The 12,459-nt window shown below is 40.7% G+C and overlaps 1 protein-coding gene across 1 annotated transcript in view; it reads right to left on the reverse strand.

The window, feature by feature from the left end:
- Window positions 1-798: 798 nt before the first annotated feature.
- PTCHD1 (patched domain containing 1) overlaps window positions 799-12,459 on the reverse strand; it is a 39,928-nt gene continuing 28,267 nt past the window's right edge. Inside the window, exon 3 of the mRNA XM_071551028.1 lies at window positions 799-8,282. Coding sequence (XP_071407129.1) covers window positions 6,628-8,282 — 1,655 coding nt within the window. The 3' untranslated portion in view covers window positions 799-6,627. The remainder of the gene's footprint in view (window positions 8,283-12,459) is intronic.

A 12,459-nucleotide genomic window follows, 5' to 3' on the forward strand; every position in this document is an offset into this window, starting at 1 on the left:
GGTGACAGGAGTCGCCTTTAAATTGCAGACTGAAACTTCCCCTTAAACTGAAGCAGCTGAAAGCCTCTGGCAGCTAAAAAGCCACCAGCTCTCAGGCCTGCTATTGTTTGCAGTGATGGGCTTGAATGTGGCTCATCTGCCTTTTACAGTGAAGTGAACAGCATTTCATTGCTGCATCCAGGTGTGACAGAGCATCTGTGACTGTCACCCTTGTCCCTGGTGCAGTGGTTTGGTTCTGCATCCTCTGGGAGGGCCTACAGGGGAGCTGCTCCCCTTCTCCAAAACATTAGGGAAAAAGTGTGAATGGGTGATCTGCCTGTGTATGGGAAGATGATGGAGCACAGACATCAGAAGATCCTGGGGCAGCAGCTGTGGTTCTGCTGCTGGGAGAGGTGACAATGGCACTTCGTAACTTTGTGGATGCTAAAGTCTTGGTAAGAAAATTTGTAATAGTAAAAATTGTGTTCAATAGCAATACTTCAGGTCTACCTACCTACCAGATCTCAGTAGGTTTAGCTATTGTCTGATGAGATAACTCCAAGTTTTTTATCAAATCAGTTCGAGATTTTTGTCTTAGCTGTTGGTGTGCCTGCTCGGCTGGAGAAACACTGTGCCCATCATCTTTTGGACGTTGCTGCCTCCATGCTGCAGAAGGTGCCCCTGAGCTACTCTACCATTCCTCTCTGAGGGCAGTTGTAAAGGATACATATCCTGATTATTTGTGTTAGGCCAGGAAAATCAGTTTGTTACACTGGTGATGGAATTTCTGTAGCAGTTTGGGAGCACAGGAAGCAAAGAGAGAGACAGCCATTTTATTTTAGGCTTATACTATACATTGAGATTCATTATACAATTTTTCCCCTAAATTAATACAAAAATAGTAAAAATAGGTTAAAAAAAGCCCAAAAGAAAACCCCTGACATCTTGCAAGCCATTTATTTGACGCACAGGTTAACACTTCTTGGAGCTCAAATAACCTAGAACTGTTTATGCTGACCTTTTTTCTTTTTCCAAAATTAAAAAAAGGTAATGACTTGCAGAATGCCAACATCAGAACAAGTTGTGCCTGAGAAGAGGCTGCCCCAGGCAGGTGCACATGATGCTGAGGTGCCCTCTCTCCAGGCTGGAAGCTGTGCCAGGACCACCACAGAGCAAGTGGTGGCCTGTTGGGGCAAGCCACTCTGCTCCAAACCATTCACCATGGACAGGAATATGTGTTCAAATCCCCTCCTGGGATACTTTTGCCATACCTTTCTCAGAAAAAAAAAATAAACAAGAAGCTTGCCATTGCACTTTCCTGGCAGTGGATGGGTTTCCCTGGGAGCCCATCCCTAATACAATTTGGAGCTAAAGCTCCTCCCTGTTCTCTAATATGACTGGGGAGAGGAGATAAGGTTGCCCCCACCCCTGCACTGAGCTGGGGTCACTAGGGGTGCCCTGCAGCAATGATGTAGTGCCTCGCCATGGGTGGAAGATGCTTCCTACCTTTAGGGAGGGGAAGGGGCTCTCTTCCCTCCCTGCCTCCTTCTCATCAGACCTGTGTGTATTCCAGGAAGGCTTACTTATTTCACAATATTTATAATAAAATAAATGACAAGTACTTTAATCATAAATGTAAGGATAAAGCCATGGAAGAAGTACTTTGTCCCTCCATAGCTAATTGTACAATTTGACTTGTATGGATCTAGGTTTTAACATGTGCAGGGGAGAAAAAGGCTCTGAGTAATTCTTTCTAACCAAGATCTCCCAGAAAGTGGTTTCCCATAGGGCTTGTGCCTTACCACACAAGTCCTGTCCCAACATGAGACATGGGAGGAGTGAGCTGTGCCCACATGGGAACTAGTGCACTCTGCAGGCTGTACACCCCCAGGAACAACCAGGCACGGCTGTGGGACAAGTGAAATGGCACCACCACAGCCCCTGGTCTGGCACCCTCAGTGCCTACACATCACTGCTGTCCCTGTCCCTCCTGCACTCCCATCCTGCTGCCTGTTCCTGACCACACCAGAGGAGCCACTGGTGTCACAGAAACGCACAGCTAACTCGTACTAACTCAGCTTCCCTGCCCTGTATCCCCCCGAAAATGCTATCCGCTTCTGAAGTTAACAAGTAGGAAAAAACACCACTTTGCTAAGTTTTGAAGTAACCAGTTCTTCACCCACAAAATCCATTTGCTTTGCTGGCTCTCGCTGTTTTTAGAGAAGTCAGTCTTCCTTCTGACTCCCCTGATCTCTGCGCAGTCCTGCCACTACTTTGTTTTGTTTTCCCTTTGAATAAAGAACGTGTCGGCTGAGTGGGATTTCATGGCTCACAGGACAGTCTGCCTAGAAAAAAGCATTTAAAAGTACACCTTTCAATTTACAGTACATGTTTTACCTGAATTCAGCGCTGGCTCAGAAAGCTTCTGAGAGCAGATGCAAATCCTCTTGTGGCTCAACATAACCTCAGGCCACTTTGATACTATTTCCCCTCCAGATTCATGCAGTTGACCATAAGTGTATTTGCTTGTCTTTGGAAAAGAAGCTCTTTTTCTCTCACAGACAGGTTTTTCTCAACATTCGAAACTAATTTTAATCTAACCAGAACTCTTTCACATTTCTGCTTTGGGCAGCAAATTCTGCCTTCATCAATTAATTTTTATAGCATAGTTATTCCAGTTATATCAAATTTTCTCTCTTCATTTTTTTTCTCTTGTTAAGAGTACTTGTAAATTGAAAGTGGACTTGTGCTGAGACATGAGAAATTATATTACAAGAAAACTGGACTGATCTCGAGGGCCATATGCACGTAGGTTGGCTCTTTTTCCCCATGCTTACCCTGTAAATAAAAATATACTGTACACCATACCTTACTGTATGGGAATTTTATGTTTGTAGAAGATATATGTGCTCAGTGAGCCAGTCTCACATAGTCTTGTTAGCCTTAGCTAAAACTTTCACTGTTAGTTAGTGCCTGGCAGTGTATAATACTCTGTTCTACTCTTAATTAAAAAAATGAGTAACCTATATTGCAAACAAAACCACAGTGATACCTGGGCTAAAAAGCCTCTTAAGAGTATGACAAAAATCCACTTAAGCCTAGGTAGTCTTTCAAAATGGAGGTTTGCCAGTAAAGGCAAAATCTTATGCACAGTTAGCCACTGGGAGCGCTTTGGACTGAGAACGGAGCACAGCATCTGCACCTATTAATCTATCAATCAATCAGTACAGGGAGGACTGACTGACTTTGGTGAAGACAATTGCTCAATAGGAAAAAGTCAAAGGGGAGGAAGGCCAAAGTGGCTTAGCATAGTCTGAAACCTTGAGAACATGCTGTTTCTGGTTCATGTTGAGGTATTCAAGCTACCTGTAGAGAAGGAGTATTTGGTGCATCCCTCAGACACGTCAGGATTCAGGCAGAAATCTCATGGACTTTGGCTGAGTGCACCTTGGACACTTTCATGGCTTTACCTTGCCAAATCTGGAGGTGGGGAATGAAATGGCAGCCTGAGGTGAAACACAGTGAAAAATGTACATAAGTTGGTTTTGGCTGTTTTGGGTTTTCTCACTTTTGAGGCTGCTTCAGTCTCCGGCCTGTCCTGTCCCTGTGCAGAGAGATGAATGGCTCCTCTTCTCTGACCCAGTTCTGGGCAGCCAGCAGGAATTACTAGTTACTGGAGAGAGTAACATGGCACCGGGGGAAAACTGCTAGGAGACGAATCTGCCCTTGAAAAGATTCTTTAGAATGGATTGGACAAGCTTTTCAGAAATGATTTTAATGTTGTTGACTCTGGCTTGGGGAAAGGGGTGGACTGCCTGACTTCTCACCCCACCTTCCTGGACAACCAAGCCTGTTCTGTGGCACTTTGTCAAAGGAGTGCCTCCACATCCTTTTTCTGACAGGTTTGGAGATAGAGGAATAATTTTATCCCTGGTTTTATTACTTTTCTTGGAGATCTCTGAAGGCCTCAACACTGAGATCTAATGAGAGGTCTGTGAAACTACAAGCTTCTCTTTGGGCATCTCTTTAAAGACACTCCTGTCTAAGCACAGCAATTAGATGTGAAGAGGTTTATGGTAACCATCCTTGCATCTGGTGTTTGAAGTGATAGCATGAGGGATAGCAGAGGTGTAAAATCAGTGTTTGCCATGTATTACTTTCTGCAGTGTATAAACCTCTTTCATATATATCCCATTTCCAAGTGTCCCCCACATCAGCAGATGGCTGCAGAGGAATTGCAATTCCTCTGTAACTCTCAACTAATTTGCTAATGCCCTCGAAAGTTTAAAAGTCATTGCAGCTGCTTGTTGAACAGCCAGGAGATAGGGTGAGTCTTATTTAAATGACATTGTGATAATGACAGAAAATCTACAGTGAAGTATATTTATGGAATGATTTTTGGCTGGAAAACATAGCCCCAAGCCTGAGTCAAAAGAAAACAGGGGAAACAGATCTTTTTCCTAGCCTTACATTCATCTGGCTGTCTTCAAGGTGTCTGCCTGGGTTCTGCCAAGGCTTAAGTTGTTGTTACAGCTTCCCAGCTGCTACCACAGCAACTGTTGTTTATTCAAGCAAAGAGTCTGTGCATTCCTGGACGCAGCTCCCTTTCTTCTGGTCAGAGAAGGGACATATCCAGGGGAAAGTAAATGTTGCCAGCTGCGCTGCTGAATTGTTTTGCTAGTGAGCATGTAACATTTTGCTTCAGGGCAAAATATCTGGTTATCTTATTTTCTGCAAGGAAGGAAGCTTCAGAAGTATCTCTTTGCTTCAAAATTAATATTCACTAGGTGACATTTGCAGGTTTTGCACAGGGTATTTGGGGGCCACTGGGATTGAATGCTGAAGACACGTTTCATGCAATGAGGCACACCCTGGGCTTGTGACCACAGACATGCTAATGACAGGTATCACAAGCAGCCTCCTGGATCACAGTGCTCCCAGCCTCATGGCTCCTGCAATATCCCTTCCCCTCCAGATACTGTAACTGAAGCAAATGCTGTGCCAAGTGCTGAGAACTTTTCAAGTACTCTTACTTTCCGGACGAGCTGCAGAAAGAAGTCCGGCTGCGATACATTCATCTTGCACCACAGAGCAACAGTCCACATATTCATGAGAACACCCGACACACCAGCCAGCTCCCTGCTATGTATAGTCGGGATACTCCCAGCAAAACCTACAGAATTGGCTTACATATCCCTACTGGGGTTCAACCACATGATAAAACCTTACAGTAATGAGCCTGTCACTCTTATGGGTGGAGGGGGCAGAGGAGGAAAGAGATGCTGCTTTATCTATATTACTCCACATCACAGATGCTGACAGAATTATTGATTTAGAACTCACAGCTCCAAAAAGACTAGGTAATGTAATCTTTTTAAAGTTTGCTTTTTTTTTTCCCCTCTCAGATGTTTTCAATAGGTCCCTTAGATATGGGCTCTCTGGGGACATTGTTAAACTTGCTGCTGCTAAACCGCAGCCCCAGCCTTCGGTTTGTTCCACCCAACTCTCATGGTCTACTGTCTCTTGGAAGAGCCCATAGCTGCAAGGTCTATTGCTTTATAGGTACTCTAGGAAGATTGAGGGATTAAGTTATACATTATGTAAAACTACCCACTAATCCTCTTAGTGTGCATTACCAGTGAATGGCCTGAAATAGACTCTCACTAAAAGAGCCCTAACATTCACTTTCTTGATGACATTTTAGTATTTGAGGTTTGTATCATGGATTTTGGTGCTGAAATATTCAGTACACCATCTTCTGTCTGCTGCTAGATCCACTCACATGTCTTAGTAGAGTGCTAACAAAATTGCAGTTGTTAAAGCAGATTACATGTTTAACTAGTAGCGAGACATGTATAAAATAGAATTATATATTTTCTAGAGTGACAGAGTCACCCAGATTTTTTGTTCTTTTTTTTTTTGTTCTTTTTTGTTTTTATAAGAAAAAGAAACAGCTATAAAACCATGATTAAAAATGTTACAAGGGATGATTTCCATTTTAAAATAATGATATTTTTAGAAAAAAAGAAGTGATTTATAACATAAAAGTGTTTGGAAAGCATTTGGTTTTTGCCTTCTTTCCCAGTACAGTTTGCTATCTTTTATATAGTCTTGCATAAATGTTTAGATTAGGGGAGAAAATAAAAATTAAATGTGATGGCTAAGACTTATAAGAGCTGACTCACTGACTTGAGTTATTGCTGTGCAGAAAGTTTGTAAAGCCTTTACATCCAGTGAACATTTAGTGCTACTTCAGCCTTGACAGTTGACCTTTCAATATGATTTGGTTTAGCCATAATTGCAGCATCTGCAGTACAGGCGATGCAGACGACTGCTCAGGAACCCAATTGCTCTCATTAGATCTTACTTCATGCATCTAAAATTCAACCGCCCTTTGCATGTGTGTGAAAGTTCTCTCGTATTACCTGTTACAGGAACAGAGCAAGGTACAATCCCCCGGCTCTTTTTTTTTTTTAATTTATTTTTAATTTCTCCCATAATTTTGAATATTCCTGGATTTAGCTTAGAGGAGGGAGGGGAAAACTCCAAACTCCCTTCTCTCCTCAGATATTTAGTCAGTACTGGTTTCATTTTTATCTTTTTTTTTTTCAGTAAGACCTAGTGTAAAAAAGCAACCAACAAATCAAGTTAGACTGTTGTAATTTGGTCAACCACTCGGGTGCTATCCATATCCACCATTTCAACACACTCTATTTCCTCACGGTTTTCAGGATTCTTCTTCTCTTTCCTCTTCTTCTTGGAGGGTGGCAGGAAAGTCAGTATCACAGGTAAAATGGCAAAGCAGTGAAAGAAGGTGACTAATGCTATTAAAAACAAGCACCTGAACAGTGTACGGGTCAGATTTGAAGGCACAGCTGCAAGAGGAATCAGACCAACAATATAGCAGAGGTAGCTCTGCAAAATAGCTACCCCATGCACTTCCAGGGCATTTTTCACCCACTTAGTTCTTGTGAACTCTTTGCCCAGGACAAAGGTTGATAACAGTGGAGCACAGTTGTCAATTGTATAATTAATTCCGTAAATTAAGCACAACACAGAAATACAATCTAGTTCCACTTTCCACAAGGTCATAAAACCTATAACTCCAAATTCAACTGAGGCAACAGTTAGAGTGAGCCAGACATTGATCAAAGAGTCTGCAACCAGGAATGCAGAGAAGAAGAGCAGAAATAAAGCACTAATGCAGGAGTTTTGTAAGGGGGCTCCCACTGAAGAGGCATAACGATCCATGTACACAAACGATGGATTGAAAACAATGAATTTCACCTTGGAGGTGAGAGAGAGCTTCCTCAGGGTCTCCAGGAGGTCATAAAGTTCTTCCCTATTGGTTTCCATTGTCTTTGCCACCAAGAACATCCTGGAGGCCACAACATCAACTTCATTGTTATATTTCTTGGAAAAGATGATATCCTCTGAAAAATGGGCAAACTCAGGGGTCTTCAGGAATGAGTTCCTCAACATATCCGTGAAATTCTTCTTGGGCAATCCTGTAGATATGTTGAATTTCTGAAGGTAATTTAAGTAGCTTTCGAACCAAGATATCCTCACAAAGCCCTTGGTATACTCCAGCACATCCTCCTGGACACTGGTGTTCCAGTACTCGATTGACTCGTAGATGTAGAACCCAATCACTGGGCTGTAGTTACTGAAATACTTCTGCTGGGCAGTCGTATACTCGATGGTCCGTGTCGCAGTCGCTACGATGTTGCTCAGGTCTGACCCTTCACTGACCTGCAGGTAGCCCATTAAGGCAAAGGAAATATAAACAAGGTAAAAGAGAACTACAAAAGGTTTGACATAAGTATTTGTTATCCAGTCACAATAATAGCGTTTCAGGAACCACACCAAAAGATGACTCTCATAAGTGTTCGTTTCCTCTGAATCATCTGTGTCCTCACTGAATTTGGCTGTCAGAAGAAACCTATACCATGCAGGCTTCTCTTGCAATACCTCTGGCTTTGGTACCTTTCTGCAGAAGATACTATGCTGGTAATTGTTTTCTATGTAGCCAGTAAACACCAGGCTGGAACCATAAAAGGAGAGTACATAGAGGTAGTTGAAGAAAATTGCAATACAGGAATTGCAGCAGAAAATCCTGGCTGCTTCAATGTTAGTGAAGGGACTGGCACCTATTCCAAAAGTGACCAGGTACATGGCAGTGGTGAGAGAAAACGAGAGCATGGAGTCTGCAAATACAGCTGCAGTCCTCTCTTTAACGTGTTGGTCTTCTCTAGTTTTTCTCCAGGAGGACAACATTTCAAAAGTCCCATATAACCCATGACCTAGAACAGAGAACAAAGTATTTGAATCAAAACGTGGAAAAACGTAACGCGGACATGCTAAAAGACTCAAAGGAGACACAGCTGGCTGTTACCAGTGCCTGAAGAAACTCCCTGCAGAAGAGAGAAATGATTATGGAGGTATGAGACACAGGAGTGCATTTGAGTCCTGGGACTAGCAAAGCTTACAGCCAGAGCTTGGGAGTTCTGCATTGCTGGCTCAGGATTCATGGGTTAAAGAGAAAGGACTTTTTTTTTTCCTGATTGGCTGTTTTGTTTTGTTATTTCAGAGTACCTGTGATGGAAGATGCTTTTAAATTAGTTTTTCCTGGTGATGGTATCTGACCTGTGGTGAAAACAAACAAGTAGGACCTTGAAGTGCCCATGCAGGAAGCAGAAAATCTGAAAAAAAAAAAAGAAAATTTCTTATAAGATGAAAGTTGTCCATTAAATTAGTCACTGATTTCTTCACTTCCTGTACAAATTTTTCATCAGGAAAAAGAAATCCTAGAAGCAGAACAAAGAAAGCACAAATAAATTTTAGAGATGTAGAGTGGTAGAACTGATATGGAGCTGCTTAAGGCACTGGTCTTCTTCATATATCTAAGACCTTGTGAAACCAAATACAGTGGTATTTTACTTGGCAATGCCTACGTTTTGTAATGTATTTAATTGACTCTTAAAATGAATATACCATTCATGAAAGCAGATGAAGATGTGCCAACATAAAATCCTTAACCCCCAAGTACAGGTAAATCAGGAAAAGTACATGGTTTTATATTAATCCCTGGTTGGTCATCTTCCTCTTACAGTTTCTATTTTTGTGACTGATAGCCAAGATGCATTTGGAGGACAGAGACTTCTGCTCTCTCATAGGTGACCTGAGCTAGAAATGCAGCCATTGATCAGCAACCAGGTGAGGGGGGCTGAGATAGAAGTAGGTTCACGATTTACACAGAGATGAACAAAATATAGTCTTTGCATCACACCTAAAATGTAAGACTGTAATATTTTCTCATAATAATTCATATTATGTTCATCTTTACATAACAGATCCCTTCCATCTAATTCCACCCTCTTTTCTGCCTTTTATTTCCTCATTCTCCTTATTCTTTTGCATACTTTGCCGTCACCTGTCCATCTCTCTGGTCTGCTCTTGGATTATCTCCAGAAATTCCCCAGAGCCAGTACACTGTGTTTTGCTCTTACCTGTCTTCCTTGCTAATATTAGATAAAATGATCAGTGCTAAATTAGTTGCTGATAACACTGAAGTGCAATCACTGGACTTTTGAAACTGACTCTCCCGTCTGGCAGGTCAAGGTAATTCTCTCTTAGAATCTCAGGCTGTCTGCAGAGTACCAAAATTGCTGTATCAGCTCTGTTCTCTCCTGTAGACAATTATCTCTTTAGCTACAAAGGCTATAAACAGCAGTCAAGAAAACTCAAACAAATGAGGTATTCTGAAGAACTGGAAGACCGCAAGATATGGTAGGAGGGTTGGAATTACATGATCTTGAATGTCTCTTCCAACCCAAACCATTCTATGATTCTATGATCATGCTTATTCTTAAATGCCTTATATAGGCTAAATATTTATTCAACATGTCAAAATAACCCTTTTGTGGTCAACATCTCTTACTGGAAGGGCATTTGTATGTAGCTGTTTCACTCCACCCCTTCCTGAAATCTGTATTTTAACAGATGGCAGAGATGGGCACTCTGTAAATGCTGAAAAGAATAGCTATGGACTATTTTATAAAGAATTCACAATACAGAACTCATGAGATAATAGGACAGGTTGTGTATCTCCTTATTACCTGGTATTCAGCATAACAAAGTCTGCACTCTGACGTATATCAGATATTTTACTTATTTTGTTATTTAGATTACAGCATGGACCTCAAATGTCTGATTTGCAGCAGTGTTACAGTCCTGGTCCTGGCATTCATCTTAATTTTCCCAAACAATGTTTTACAGCTGCTTTCAGAGGTCAGGTCGAGACTGTCAATTTGATAACTAGCACTGTGCCCCCTCTTAAAGCTAATGGGGAATACTGGAACACCCCAGACATAAAATCAAGCAAAAAGCACAATCAGTGACTGGCATCCCGTTGCTAATTATGCTTCGAACAGTTATGTTTTAGGCTCAGTAGGGAAAGCCATTAAGCTTGCTTTCAGTGTGTTCTTTGTAAAGACAGACTGACCTTTATTTAAATGTAACTGATCACTTGCCAAAGTAGGGAGTGAGAGGTTTAATCCATTTATGGCTCCCATAAGTCCTGCAGACAGGCTCATCTGAGAATTTCACATGGCACCATACGCATTCGCTTTGAGTGAGCAAAACAGAATAAAATGAGGTCATTGAATATTACAAATTACTTCCATCATAAGCTTTAGCTATAGCATTTGTAAAAAAAAATTTCAGCGTTAATAGGCTCTTGACTAAATGTACTCAAATAGCCATATTAATTTGGAAAGCCTTTGACTCTGCAATGAGAGAAAGAAATTAAGAGTTAGTTAAATGTGATGCAGAGCATGACTTTTTAACAGGTATAAGATTTTGGATAATGTCTGATAACATGACTTCCAATACCACATACTTTCTTTAAGTGTGAAACATAAAACCACAATTTGCTGATACATAATATTTCAGACTACCCTAAAATGGAATCTGATTCAGAAATCTCCTCAAGTAAATACATGAAGAAGTGTCACCACAAGTGCTCCACAAAGCCAAGAGAGAAAATATTTGGATACTCTTCTATTTTAGGATAGGCTCCTTTTGTTTTTTGCTACACAATCTGTGTGCTAGGAATGGGTATTTTCCTTTAATTGTACAGTTTCTGATTTCTCTGCCCATTTGTATAAAAGCTACAGAATTACCATTTACCTTTAAGAAGATATGGGTAAATGACAAAGTTGCCCACTTTCTACATCAGTGGCACTACTGACCTGATCCAGTATCCTCTGAGAAGAAAATTGGGCTCAAACCCATGCACAAATTAGGCATGGCAGTCAAAAGATCTGTATTTAGATAGGATAGGATTTACCTAACCTAATTTACTCCTCTAAATACTGAATGTAAACACAACATGGGGTAACAATCTCCATCATTGTCAAACTCACTGATGTTCGTGTAAGTTTAACCCACAGAGATTAGAGTAGATATCTCCATGGAAGCATTTTGTGAGAATTATTTTTCACTTTTCTGCCAGTTCAAACTTTCCATTTTTTGCATTTGTAACGAAATTGCACCAATTACCTCTATTTCTTTTGCTGGTGCTACATCTACTCCATATAAAGTTAATGAGAAGGCAATTTTCCCCTTGTAAATAAATTCTGCAATTGCTTTAACTGATTTTCTCCTTTTAATAGAGATTTAGCCACAAATCTGTAGTAATTTAGAGCAATTTGTTCATTATTCATGGTCATTCAGTAAATAATAAATATGATCTCAAACAACTAATGGGCTACTGGAGATCTTTTCCTGTTGACATTTGCTTTTATGATTCACCAGTCGTGCCCTACAGTCAGACTGCACAACCATGAGCTAACAAGCAGTGCATGGAAAGACAGGATTTTTTTTAAGAAAAAGAGGTTCTGAAGGGACAAAGGAAAATGTTAAAGGGATAGGAGAAAGGCATTGGACAAAATGGGGATCAATCTTTTTTTCTTTATTCTCTTTTTCTGTTCCTTAGCATTTTGGAGATACTCCTACCATGTCTTGGTTGACTGGGAACAGCTATTCTGGCTTTAGCAGCCAAAGAAAATGAAGATGATAGTTACTGTTAATTCTGAGGAGCTTACAGTTTTTACAGGCTGAGATGATTAATTTTAGAAACTAATAATAATACCACAAAAAATCCAATAAATTAGGCCTAACTTAAACACAGCACTTTTATGAGTAGCTTCAATATATACTGTAAAAAGTTTAATTTTCCTCCTTCAGAATCAAGTCTTGCCATTACACACGCTCTGCAAAATCAGTGCAGAACATGCATGACAGAAAGGAAAGCACTTGCAGGAAGTTGTGAAAACTAAAGCAAAATTTTCTGTTCTTTAAAATCATCAAATTATTTACCTCATTTTTAGGTATAACTTAGGTGCAGGCACTGAAACTGTTCTTTCTAGTACCATTTTAAAACCTCAAAAAAGACATGCATCCTTTCCCATTAAGTGG

The sequence above is a fragment of the Pithys albifrons genome, chromosome 1 (genome assembly GCF_047495875.1).
Source record: "Pithys albifrons albifrons isolate INPA30051 chromosome 1, PitAlb_v1, whole genome shotgun sequence".
Taxonomy (NCBI): domain Eukaryota; kingdom Metazoa; phylum Chordata; class Aves; order Passeriformes; family Thamnophilidae; genus Pithys; species Pithys albifrons.